The sequence below is a fragment of the Martes martes genome, assembly GCF_963455335.1.
Source record: "Martes martes genome assembly, chromosome: 16".
In the NCBI taxonomy this organism is placed as follows: domain Eukaryota; kingdom Metazoa; phylum Chordata; class Mammalia; order Carnivora; family Mustelidae; genus Martes; species Martes martes.
Genome location: NC_137904.1, coordinates 41,484,448 through 41,498,158, shown reverse-complemented (window position 1 = coordinate 41,498,158; position 13,711 = coordinate 41,484,448). Strand labels below are relative to the sequence as shown.

Here is a 13,711-nt window from a genome sequence, read left to right as displayed (position 1 = left end):
ACGGGGCATCACAAATGAGCCTCAGTATCCAGAGAGTTGATTTCAATCAACACTCTTGGCACAATGTCAGGGACACTAATGAGAGGCTGAAAGGAACAGGACACTGACTCCATGGCGGAAGCACGGAGAGGAGCCAGCTTCCCATGACACCTCTGGCATCGGCTGGACTGAGAACAACGCTGGAAAAAATGACTGGATCAGAAAGAGGGAAATCACTTCCCCCAAACAAAGCAAGGTGACAGAAGCTTTAAAAAAAAATGCCAATTGTATCAACGTGCAACCAGATGTCAAGGTGCTCTGGTGACAGATGCAACAGAAATGCAGATAGACTCGGAGTGCAGAGACCGCACGCGGGAAAGTGGAAACGGAAGGCGCTCCACAGCAGGCGCAGATACGCCATAAATCTGTGGATGCTACAGCACCTCTTCAGACAACATGGAAAATATGAGCAAGATGCTAATAACACACTTAATCCTCTGTTGTGTAGTTTTTAATCTCAACTGTTGCCTCAGAATATTTGCATCCTATCTCTGTGGTATGGGCCTTGACGTACACGATATTAAATCCAATTTGTGCTAACTGCAACACTTGGAATGCGCTGAATTTAATTTCACAAATAATAATTGAGCACCTACTAATTGGAGGAGAAAGACCTGAATACAAATCACCGTTGGAAGGGCTGGAACGGAGCTCAGTTCTGCTTCAGTATCTGGGAGGGTGTCACTCAGGAGCCATGTTTGAGCGGAAGGCGTAGGGTTTCACGGGCTGAGCTCAGGAAGGTTGTTCTGGGTGAAAAAAGTCCCAGCACGATTCTGGCTCTGGCGCTGGCCAAATAGCACCTTGTGGCCGGGGCCCAGGGTGCATGGGAATGAGAGACAGAAAGGGCCAGGAAGCTCAGGTTGCTTTTCCGTGAAACTGAAAATCCCTTTCTTTATAAACTTTTGTGTTTTTGGTGTCTGTATTTTTCTTTCCTTGGACCTATTCTCGTCATTTCTTCTTCCTGTGGGTCTGGGCAGCAGTTAAGGGGGAAAAATAATTCCACAGAATGCTTGTTTCCATTTGACTCAAATTTAAAAAACGAGAACAAAAACCCCCACCCAGTTATATGCTTTATTATAAAGCAATCTGGTTTCTGGGTCTGTAATAAGCCTCCGGGGCAGTGTGGGCAGCATCGGAATGCGCACAGAAATTCCTGGGGAGAACTCATTGTCTCGCTTCCCGTTTGTGCTCCCGAAATGTCTCCGGAGGACACAGCCAGATCCGGTTGTCACTGCAGCTGCGACAAGGCCCCAGTTAAAGCCTTAATGGTCTCAGGCGCCTTGCTGGATTCCAGCTTTGAGGCCCCAGACAAAGTGAAACCTGATAAAAGTTGTCCTTTTATGGAATACTGAATCACAAAACTGGGCCTGTGCTAGCCTATAAAATAATTTCCGGGGAGGGGTGAGAGAGAGCTCAGGAAAGCCTCCCATCTTCCGCAGATTGCCTTAGCACTTCTTTGTGGTAGTTCCCTATATAGTTTAATCTACTGCAAATGAGATCTTAAAAATCAAGGGCCCCCATATGCTCAACACGGATGTTCAGAAATCCCACCGGATACTAACCTTGAAACCATATTACCCAGGACTAACATTTTTGTGGTCTTGGCTGAAAACCTCGAGTGCTCTGGTTTTCCCTCATGGGAAGGACAGTGCCAGCCACGTAGCAAGTGCTAATTATCCCATGATCAATGGGAAGTAGTGCATTTAATTTGATGACCCATACATTATTTTGACTAGGAAAAAACATTTTTGTATTGACTTGGTATGTGTTACAAGCACTTTTCTCGGTACCAGGAAGACCAGTGATATTCTGTTCTGGAAGGGAGATCTCACTTACATGGCCTTCCCAAAGAGACCATGAAGCTTGTGTAGGCCCCAGCCCAAAGAGGAAGGAGTAGCAGAACCATCAGTGCTAAGTATTCTCTGCAAAGCACATTTACCTGTTTTAACGAAACAAGTGTTGAAACCCCAAGTCATTTGACTTTTGATGGGTATGCAGTGTTAGCACAATCCAACGTTACCGTTGGCCATCCCTCCACCCAGCACCTGTCTTTGCAGTAAACACGGCCTTGAGCAGAAGGTGCGCTCCACGTTCCATCTGCTCAGGATTTTCAATTTTACCTGCTTCATGCATAGAGCTGAAAATGTCCAACTGGACTGTCTCAGCTTTGGTTGGTGGAGGCGGGGAATTAGCCATCCCTCAATTTTTCAAGGAGGTAACACTTCCTATTTAAATACCACCAAATTACTAACAGCCTGCATTTATTGAGTACTCATTGTATGCCAGAGTATCTGTTCTAAGTGCTTTACACACTCTAGTTCTAGGCTTCTCACAGCATCCCTCTACGACAAGAACTACTGTTATCCCCATTGGACAGGTGGGAAAAATCACACACACACAGAGGGCAAATCGCTTGCTCAAGGTCTCACAGCTAGTAGGTGACTGAGCAGGTCCGTTCTGACTCAGGGCCAGCACTTTCACCTGCAGGACCCGTGCTGCTGCTCAGGAGACCTGGTGAGATGGCAGCAGAGGGTAGGCAATGTCAACTGCTCTCACATTCCCTTTCAGTTCCTCCAGGGCTGGTACTGTGGCACATGTATAGTGAACAGAAAATTCCAGAAGCAACAAGCTGGGTGGCACCGCTGGGAAGCTGGAGAATGGAGACTCGGGGCTGAAATATTCTTATCATCATTAAATGTCAATATAGCCCACCTCCAATGCTGTCTCTCAAAACTGTGATTGATAGGTGGCTCTTTTCGGGAAAGAACCTGTTCGCGGGGAGCAGCACTGTCCTTTGGAAACATATAAGCTAGTTAGCTGCAGGTTCCCTAGCCTGAAGAAAGAGACCCCTGCTCTCCTGCAGTGTGGCCTTCCTCGCTTTCAGGGGACAGCTGCTGTGAGCACAGGCGAAGTGGCTTTCCTCGGGAAAGCAGGTCGGTGTCCATGCCCTCAGAGCCCACTCTGATAATCGGAACTGGTGCGAAGTTCGGAGGCATGTCCTGGGACCTTCGGCAGTCCTGGGATGGCCGAGGTAGGAGTTGAGGGGGCAAAGGAAAGATGGTCGCTGAGAACCCAATCCTGCACTCATTGACCCATCATCTGGGGTAAGGGGTGGTCTCAAACTCATCTTACTTCCTGAGGCTCCTTTGCTCTTGGCTCTGAGCAACAGACCCCTCCTCCCTGGTTCCTCCAAGAACTAAACCTGGCGCATGGAAAGGCCCTTCTTTGCTCCCCAGAGGGCTGAGTGGTTCAGTGAGGCTTTCCCAGAGCGCTCTTCCACAGCTGTAACCCAAAGTGGAGTGTCGCCCGGATATCTCCCCCTGCCTTGGATGGGACTGAGTGGAATGTGAGCTCCCTAAGAAGATTCTGGCCAAGTTGGGGAGTACATCTCCTTTTAGGGAGTGTTGTGAATTAGATCCATTTCTGCACCCTGCTGTTGCAATGGAGCAGACTGTGAAAGGGAAGATTCTCAGAGGAGCTGTGTTTTAATGTAGCAATTTGATTCAATTTTCCACTCTATAAAATTACCCATCACTGCTCGTTGCTTTCTAACAGACACCTTCACTCTTAATTTAACAATCCTATCGAATTCTGCCAGGGAAATTGGAAAAATTTATCACCTGTGAAATTTTATTTTCCTTTGGTTGTATCTGTTTTTGTAAAACTTCATTAACGACGATGACTTGCTGAGGAAATTATCATTTTTTTTTAACTTCAGACACAAGAAATGGCTCGACCTCAACCAAGATATCATTTGCATAATAAAACACAACAAAAAGGCTCGGGAAGTCGGGACTGGCAGAGGCTGGGAGTGCTAGGAGAAGAAGCAGGCTCTCCAGAGTGTGTGGGGAGGTGGGCGAGGTCCTCAGCAAGAAGGAGACCAGGGGGCCGCAGCCTGGCTCCTTGGCTCAGGAAGCAATGATGTGGCTCCCCCACCTCGGCCCCTCCCCGCAAAGGAAAAGACAACTGCAGCATTGACAGGGTTGGACCCTCTTCTTAGGAAGCCTTGAAATGCATGTTGCTCACTGACCCGGCTTTTAAGCAGCCAGTCCTGTCTTTAGGGGCCTGAACGTTAGGTTCACCCTAGTTCCTAAGTTCGTCTGGGATCGAGGTTTAAATTGCTATAAATTCCGGCTTAACTCGAATTTCTCAGCAGAGCACTGAACTCCTGGCAGATTTCCACAGGAGCGATCTTTCTGAATGGACTTGAAGATTCAGCGTTCCTGTGGTCTAACTACCTCCCAATTAAAAGGCTCAGGCTTCGGTTTTCCACAGTCTGACCCCCACTGTGCTCTGCGCCGTTCAACAGCTGCTGTTGTTCCCGCAAGAAGGGGCTATGCGGAGGCAGTGATGACTCTACATTTTTTGAGCTGCCAGTTATCAAGCCTTTGGAGGAAGGGAAATATGGACACGGGCCTGCCGTAATGGCGGGCAGAGGAAACAGGCACATGTGTGACAGAAGCACGTTTGTGGCACGTCTGAACTGGGTACTGAGGAATTGTGCTCTGTCAGGGTCTTCGGTTACTGACAAGGTTTCTCAGCACCTACTTGTATTCCTTTAGGCTTTTCACAACCTTCATCACTTGAGGCGACTTTATATCACTCTCACATTTACACAGAAAAGAAGTTGAAACTGGAGAGTTCTGATGACCCACCTTGAGATCCAGAGTAAACCAGTGAAGGCCAACATGAGTAGCCTTGACTCTTTCACTTTGTCAATATAGGTAATAAGTTACTTCATGTGACAAGGGTGAAAGACACGCTCTGATCACTTCATCTAGCTCCCAGAGCAAGGGAGAGCTTTTGTACTGGGAATCACAGAACCTCCATGTAAGTTTCCCTATGTTCTCTTCTTCAGAGATCTGGCTTCCTCTCGAGGTTTCAAACTTACATTCTCCCACCAGGTCAAGGATTTCTGAAACTAACAGAAGATAATCAGAAGATAACATTCCTCACCTGGTAAGACTTCATAAATATCTTCTTCTCTCTCCTTTGTGGGCTCTTTTAGCCCCACACTCCCAGGCAAGATGACAGGTCTGCATTGGGAACCAGAATTTGGGGCATCGAAACCATCAATATCATCATAGGTCTCTTCCTCTTCCTCCTCTTCCTCCTCCTCTTCACACGGAATGGTAAAGGAGCTCAGATCTGCCAGGGTAGAGATGAGAAATGAGTCAACATGAGGAGAAAAAAGGAAAGAACAAGGCAGGGAAGGAAAGAGGGAGAAGGAGGAGGAGGGATGAGAATAAAATATGTCAAAAGAAAATGAAACGCTAGGTTAAGTGCTGTTATTTCTAATGTGAGCCTTGGTGCCAGGAAATCTACAGAAAAGGCCAGACGAGCACTGTGTCAGGTTTAAACCATCAACATAAATCCTTCCTTGCAATAAAACTTGATCAGGATGAAGCAGCTCTGGAAAGTAGGAGGATGCGAACGAGCACATGAGGCAAAGGGATGAGAATAAGTCCAGAAGAGGAGATGGCAGTGCGCTGTGCACTGTTTGCCATGTAGAGGAAGGGCGAGGGACGGCCTGTGGCTCCCCAGGCCGCGCAGAGCCCTGGGAGTGATGGTGGCTCCCGGAGGGTAGCTGAATTGTCAGAAGCTCGTCCCTCGCGTGGTCTCACTGCAGAATGTCGGACAAGTTTGTTCATAAAGAGAAAAACGGTCAAGAGTGGACCAGGAAGAGAAAGTGAGATTCAGAAAAATGCAACAGTCGTGCGAGACCACATGGAATGGCCGAGGTGTGTGATTACCATGTCCTTTTGCAACTGTGCAGTCTGGCTGACCTCAAAGTGGGTCATGGCGGAGAGGATGTTGAGTCGTTCCAGCACTGGGGAGCACAGGGCAGGAGAGGGAGATTGGTTTTTTATTTTAATGGGGAGCTGGGAAGGTTTGCTCTCAGGCGTCTAGTATAGAAGCCTATCTGAAACCCTGCAAGGGGCCTCCACAGGATGGGCGAGTGCCGTCAGGGTCCTCTGGGGGAGGCATGGATGGAGAGACACTTGACGTTCATTTCAAAACACAATAAAACTGTTTGGCTTGATTAGGCATTTAATAAAGATTTTGCAACAATCTTCATTGGAATTCTGGTGCCACCTCGTATGAGGAAGGGATCAAAGACACATTTGTGGCTTAAACCATATGTTATTATTTTGTTTGTTTTAAAATAAAATGGAATGAATAATTTCTTCAATGTGGGATTCTGAAAGTACCACAGGGTACAGCTCAATAAAGCTGCTTTGAGTTTTATTGAGGTTTACACACTTAGGGGTATATTACACGCATAAATCCACGGCACCTAGATGAGAGTGTACCCTGTAGTCTTGCCATCAATGTTCCTGTTTGCCTAGTTCCAGTCTATTATACGTGACGCTCTTGGTAGATGCAATAGTTTGTTTTTGTGATAGCAAAGGCATAAACTGAGCAAAATAGGCAATTCTTGTAATTAAAGCTCTGGTGCTTCCTTCTTTTTATCTACAATAAAACCTTATAGCAGAATAAAAAAAAAAAAACAGAGACGAAAAGGCTTGGTGTTTTTAGGCTGGTGTGCTTCTCCCTGGGTCTGGGGCTGGGTACAGCATTGGCGCTTCTGCCTATCTGCAGTGGCAGGGTCCTGCCATGATGGTCTAGCATGGGTTATCTGATGCCAAGTGACAGACTCAGGTTGGCTGCTTCTACCTGCCAGGCCACTCCCAGATGAGGCTTCCTGGGCCACCGTCACTGCTGTGCCTGCTGGCTGGCCAGCAGAGGGTACTCTAGGAGCGGTCATTCAACATCTTCAGGCAGAACTCTTCCCATCCCAAAGCAAGGGACATTTTACTGCGGTTTGGGAAAGAAGAGTTTGCTTTTAATGTCCCTCTTGATGAAGGCCACCTTGATAAGTATAGGTTTCTACTTCCTGCTGAGTTTCAAACAAGAAGATTCGGGGCCTAAACTGCACCTAGGTGACTTCACATTTGATATCATGAATTTCCTTTCCAGAACATAAGGGTTTGGGAGACACCGAATTGAGCTGGGCTGGTTTTCAGAAGCTCCTTTTCTAGTGATTACGAATACTACAGAGGTCATCTCCAGGTTGACGGTTTCTTTATCTTCTGATTCATACATGGTACTATTTGTGTTACAAGGGATGGTAGGAGGGAGAACGAATAGAAAACAAAATACAGATTGAAGCTTGGGATTATATTTACACAGTATAACTTCAACTGCAAAACTATGTAAGTGTTGTTTCGGTAATAAGCATACTTACCCTTTAACAAGAAACTGATTTGATCCACCCAGTCTCTGGCTTCGGCTGGATTGGCAGCTGTAAACTAGCGAAAAATTAGTGAATTAATTTATCACCGTCATGAATTCACAAAATTTCCATGAATCCTACAAGGAGGTTCAAAGAGAAGAGCCTTGGGCGTCAAGTTGCAGAGTCAGGTTGAAAGCTGAGGATTCTCTGTCTGCTTAATATTTAGAAAACAAGAGTCAAAATCTTACTCAAAGTGATACTTCTCGTCAGTAATTCTGTACACCCAGCGTGGACTGCTCTGGGTCCAGACCTTCACGTTCATTCAATTATCCATGCATTCATCGGGCATTTTTTGGAGAAAAGTTTACAGGGAAAAAAAAAAAAAAGCAACCCCAAACTCCTGACTTTAAAGAACAATGTATCAGTTATGGAGAAAAGATACACACTTGAGATGGGAACCTGCGAAGTAGGTGCATTTGAGAAGAGTCGGGGGCTGAGAGAACACAGGAGCACCTGCTGTTGCCTGGAGCAAAGCCAGGGAAGCTGGTGCAAGTAATACAGTTTTGGTCGGATTTTATTTATTTTTATTTATTTATTTATTTGACAGACAGAGATCACAAGTAGACAGAGAGGTAGGCAGAGAGAGAGAGGAGGAAGCAGGCTCCCTGCTGAGCAGAGAGCCCGATGTGGGGCTCGATCCCAGGGCCCTGGAATCATGACCTGAGCCAAAGGCAGCGGCTTTAACCCACTGAGCCACCCAGGGCCCCTTGGTCAGATTTTAAAAGAGTTGGCAGAAACTGCGTGGTGGGGGGAACCATGTGCAGAAGATCAGGAATGAGACCACTGTGTAGGAGAGAAGGTAGGCAGATGAGCTTGAGCAGAGAACAGTACCAGGTGATGCATGAATGCTTCGGGTCCGGGAGGAGATGGTGAAGGGGCTCTGACTACTAGGATTTCAGACTTAAAACATAGGCAATAGGAAACCACCATTTTCCTATTTCCTAGGAAAAAACGGAATTTTCTTTCTTTCTTTCTTTCTTTCTTTCCTTCTTTAACAGGGAGAGACAGAATTTTCCTGTTTTCTAGGAAAAGATGTGGGAGATTCTTTCAAGAGTTGTGGCTAGGAGGGATTAGAAAAGGGAGAAGTTGGAGACAGAAGACCAGCTAGAAGGCTATTTCACTGGTCCTCTGGTGGTCGGGACAACTATTGTGATGGCTGTGGGAATACGTAAGAAAGGGAAGATCCAAAGGATATTGTAGAGGAAGAATCCACAGACCATGATAATGACTTGGATTCAATGGGCCAAAGAAAAGAAGAAGTAAACAAACTCTACATTCTGAGTCACAAAACAAGCCAGTCAAGCATCAAGCCTTAGTAATTTTTTATCTTAAATGAATCAACTTGAAATGACTGTTCCTGAAAAACATTTTTATTATCTAGCCATTAGGGTAAGATAAAGATATGTGCTGTATAAGAAACCTAGATTCCTGCTTAATACTTATTAATAGACATTGTCATTCTTGATTTCTTAAAAACTCATTTCCATAAGAAATGTCTAAGGAAATTGATTTAGACTTGTCATATAAATTTTTATCTGAAGGAGGCACCATCAATACTGAATAATAAAAATAACTTAGATACATGCCTAGTGCACATCTGTCAGATATATATATATATATATATATATATATGAATATATACACACACACACATATCTATCTATCTATCTATCAATGAAGGACTCTCTAGAAGGAAGTTTTTTTTTTAATTAAAAAAAATACTTTTTGAGGGACGCCTGGGTGGCTCAGTTGGTTAAGCGGCTGCCTTCGGCTCAGGTCATGATCCCGGCGTCCTGGGATCGAGTCCCACATCGGGCTCCTTGCTCCGCAGGGAGCCTGCTTCTCCCTCTGCCACTCTGTCTGCCTGTGCTCGCTCGCTCTCTCTCTCTCTCTCTCTGGCAAATAAATAAATAAAATCTTAAAAAAAAATACTTTTTGAAATTCCATATTGAAGACCTAGGTCATTTTATCAAAATGAGGTTTAAGATACCATAGAAACTTAAAAGGATGAGTACTGAGAAGCAATTGAAGAGTCCTAGGGTTACTCAAGTGGTTAATATTAACCTTAGCATGTCTTTTCTCTTTTTTATGAGTTACCTAAAATTTTTCCAAATTGTTTTAGTAAAACCATGATAAATTAGAAATGACCAATAAGCAGGAAACAATATTTGTATGTCTGTGTATATACACGTAAAAATATACTTTCAGAGAAAATCATGACATTCCCATAGTCAGAATTTTAAAAAAATTCCTTAGTTAATAAATGCCTTACTTATATTACTTACTATATTATGTCAAAATATATAAAATGAACACAGTAAAGAATAAGCCTTTCCCACCCAACCCCAGTATTCTTGTCCCTCCAGTTATCACTGTTACTGCCACTAATCATTGTCTCCAATGTTTTAGGAGTCATTCCAGAGATATACAATGCGTTTACACACAGGAAGATTATTTGGGATAGCAAGATGATTTTGGGAAAATAACTTATTTTTTATTCTAAAGTCAGAGTTTTCTTTTGCTGGGTTTCATGCAAGGAAGTAAAGATAGTTAAAAAAATAAAGAGAATGGGAATTGAAGATGTGAAATCAGAGATGATGAATAAGGAACTGGATTGTGTGCTCCCACAGACAAGACTCTCACCTATGGAGCGAGACTGGGAAGGTGGGGGTGTGGAGGTGAGGGGCGGAAACCAACCAAAGGCAGTATCTGGGATGAAAGTGACCATAGAGAGGAGGAAGGAGGGCATCACAGAGCAAAGGTGAAGACATGTCAAGAAAGAAAGGTCCTGGTAAGAAATGAGTGGGTAACAGAGAAAGGACGGAACCCAGCAGGGCATCCCCGGCTCACATGCAGCATGGAACAAAACTACAACACAAAGGAGGACCATCATCTTCTCGGCTCATCCTACCTCATAGCTGCGCCTATCCTGGGAGGTCAGTTCAAAGCAGGATTCTTTCTTGGAATCTTTTCGCAGGTAGGGGGCCATCCGTACACTGTAGCCCTTAATGAGAAAGGTCCCCTTGGGCTGTTTGCCTGCAAGACAGGAAAGCTCCCTGTATCCCTAGAGAGATGCAACCACCAAGGGAAGGCATCTTCTCTGGAATGTAAGATAAAAGCACCGAAACAGCTGTTGCATCCCCGAGGAACCACAACAGTCAAGGAAAGGTTATTAAGGAAGCTTAAGAAGAGGCTACCGTGACAGTGAGGCAGAGATCACTGCCAAGCTAGGGAAATGCAACATGAAAGGTGGTTTTGCCAAAAGAGTACAACAGAGACAGAGAATTTATTAGAATGTTAAGAGATCTATAATAACAGGAGGAAGGAATTATTACAGCAGGGAGAGTGTGGCTGTAAACGTGAGGCTCTCGAAGGCTATTAGAGAACTGTAGCGTATTATTATCAGGGCCGGCAGAGCTCACATTTGAGGGGAGGGAAAGCAGCGCAGGGGATGTGATGAGTTCCCGGGATCTCCTCCTCTGCCCTATGCAGCATTTGGGCTGGACTGCTCTCCCCCCTCCTGCTGGTCAGGTGGGAATTGGTGCTAGAGGGAGAATAATTAAAACACAGTATTTTATCCCCCTTCCCAGAGGTCAAATTGAGAAGTAGCAGAGAACTGTTAATTATCATTGGGCAATGAAGGAGGAGGAACAGGACTAAGGGAAGGAAAGGAGAGACAACTCTGCCTGTCACTCCCTTTTTAAAAAAATAAACTAATAGGAACAGGAAAAGAGGGGCTGGTTCCCAATGATTGTATGTCCTCCTGGTGTGGTTCAGGCAGAACATACAGAGGAGGGGAACCACAGTGTCTGGGTGATGATTTGTGTCCTGTTATCATGTGCAATGGATTGCTTAATATGTGCTTTTTGAGGAGGATGAAAGGTGGCAGTGTGATGACAATATTAGGAAAAGAAAAGAAAAGAAAAGAAAAATACTCTATCTTTACCTGGTTGAGCTAAAAGAAATACACAAACACTCTACACTTGCTAAGAAAAATGTCTTGGGCACAATAAGAAGTAACTGGTGAGAAGGGAGCCATGCAACAGTGCTTTTTGACACCAGAATCTTTTTTCTTAAAGTATCTCTCCTTGTTCTAACTGGCCACTAAAATGTTTTGTTGTTTCTTTGGTCACCAGGTTTTATTTCACCCTGACGGCAAATGGTCCATAAAAGTCTCCAAGTCTCTCCCTCTCCTGCTCTCTCACCTTGAGTACAGAGGATTCTGAATGAATGAACATGGTTCCTGGCTTTGTATTCAGATATGCCAACCACTTATTTAAATGCAAAGGAAATGAAAACGTTTTTACAATTATGTAAATGTTATATTAGTTGGAAGGTTTAAAATAAGAAAATAGCCCCTGGATGGCTTGTACACCTAGAATTCGGGGAAGAAATTGTAGCTGCTTGGGCTGGAGAGTGGTCTGGGAGTTGGACGGAAAGCTGGGCATGGTTTTTGAGCTATGTGGGTATGATTGCCAAGTAGGGCTTCACATGGCACCCTTGGATTGGAAAGTCTCTGGGGGAGTATAAGAGGGTGAATCCAAGATGAAGTCAGTGATACCTGTGGCTGGCAGAAAGGCTGGGTGAGCCAACTGCCTTGAAGCCCAAGGGCAAATCGTAAGGAGGCCAAGTCATTTAGCAAAGCTGCAATTCTTTCTGCTACCTTAATAACAAAGGAACAGGAAATCCGAAGGCCATTGGGTAGATATCTGATTATTCCCTGGGACTGGGTATCTGGGCATTGGGAGATGCATAGTCCTGGGAAGGAAGGAAGAGGGGAAAAACAGAGCATGATTGGAAGGAAAAAGAAGGGTTTACTCCGAGTCACTGGCCTCTATGCCAAGGGGGGCAGAGCCTGAAGAAAGCCCCCACAAGAACTGACGCATTGCTTTTCTTTCTTTCTCTTTCTTTCTTTCTCTCTCTCTCTCTCTCTCTCTCTCTTTCTTTCTTTCTTTCTTGGTTCGTAGAATTATTCCTGGGGCTACTTAGAGTCTGTAGGAGGGTTCCTTGTTGAAAGTTTGTATTCATTTACAATGATGATTTTTAACTTGTATTTAATTGTGGCTGCCTCCAATTTGTGCTTGTATCCTGTTCCTTCTCACAAACTTAGTGACTGTTAAGCACGGACGGGAGGTCTTCTAGGGATAGCATCTGAGGGCTGTGCTTGATGGACTCAGTGGTGGCTCATTAAGAAGCTGCCTCTGGCCTGAGTCAACACTTCACTGCTGCTGCCATCTGGCTGGAGGGTGTCTCTTGGGCACAGCAACCATTTGGGTCTCAACACTTCATGGCTCTAGGGATGTCCACTGGACTACCTCCCGGTACTCAGTAGGGTAAAGTTGAGAGTACATTCTTAGAGAGTTTGGGTCCAGGGGTTCTATTTCTGGGCTGTCGGTAAGCTGTTCAAATCCTTCTCAGATTTTTAAAAAATATTTTAATGATACTATCAACGTCTATAAAGAGTTTGAGGTTCTTTTTTTTTTTTTTTAAAGATTTTATTGATTTATTTGACACAGAGAGAGAGATCACAAGTAGGCAGAGCAGCAGGCAGAGAGAGAAGGGGAAGCAGGCTCCCTGCCGAGCAGAGAGCCCGATGCGGGACTCCATCCCAGGACCCTGAGATCATGACCTGAGCCGAAGGCAGAGGTTTCAACCCACTGAGCCACCCAGGCGCCCCAAGAATTTGAGATTCTTAAAAAAGAAAAAGAATGCCAAGGTGTTCAACCTTGATGATATTATGTTATTAGTCATAATAAAAGATAACTTTTTTAATTTTTCATTTTATTTTTTAAAAGATTTATTTATTTGAGAGAGAGCAGGCACATGTGCTTGCACATGAGTTGGGGGAGGGGCAGAGGGAGAGAACTTTCAAGCAGACTCCCCGCTGTGTGCAGAACCCGACCTGGGGCTTGATCCCATGACCCAGGAGACCATGACCCATGAGATCATGACCTGAGCTGAAACCAATAACCACCTGAGCCACCCAGGCGCCCCAAAGACAACCTTTTGATATGCTGACCACACAATCTTAGTGTTTAAAGGGGAAATCATTTCTAAATTGGCAGCTGAGTTTTTGGGGATGGGCAAGGTGTTACTTACCCAAGCCTCTTTCTTTCCCAAGCATGTCCCTTTATGGGTGTTAGTTAAAGACTGCTATCTTGAGATCTAAGTGCTTGAGAATTTACGAAGTGCTTGCATCCAGGAGTGAGATGCTGCTGTGCAAATGAAGAATACTTACTTTTCTCATTAGCGTAGTAGTAGAAGAGGCCTCTGCTTACAACACACCACCGCTTCTGCCACTCTGATCCGAAGAAACTGTGATCTAGATGGAACATCAGTAAGGGACATAAATTCAGGTAACTATAGCCACTGACG

The 13,711-nt window shown here is 44.9% G+C and overlaps 1 protein-coding gene across 3 annotated transcripts in view; it reads right to left on the bottom strand.

Moving 5' to 3' along the window:
- SKAP1 (src kinase associated phosphoprotein 1) overlaps nt 1-13,711 on the bottom strand; it is a 278,719-nt gene that overhangs the window by 36,648 nt on the left and 228,360 nt on the right. For all 3 annotated transcript variants that reach the window (XR_013968074.1, XM_080825334.1, XM_080825335.1), the window contains exons 6-9: nt 13,575-13,658; nt 10,248-10,372; nt 7,289-7,352; nt 4,996-5,187 (exon numbers count right to left, since the gene is read on the bottom strand). Coding sequence is in view for 2 of the 3 variants with exons in the window: in XM_080825334.1 (XP_080681460.1) it covers nt 4,996-5,187; nt 7,289-7,352; nt 10,248-10,372; nt 13,575-13,658 (465 nt within the window). In the remaining variant the exon portion in view is untranslated. The remainder of the gene's footprint in view (nt 1-4,995; nt 5,188-7,288; nt 7,353-10,247; nt 10,373-13,574; nt 13,659-13,711) is intronic.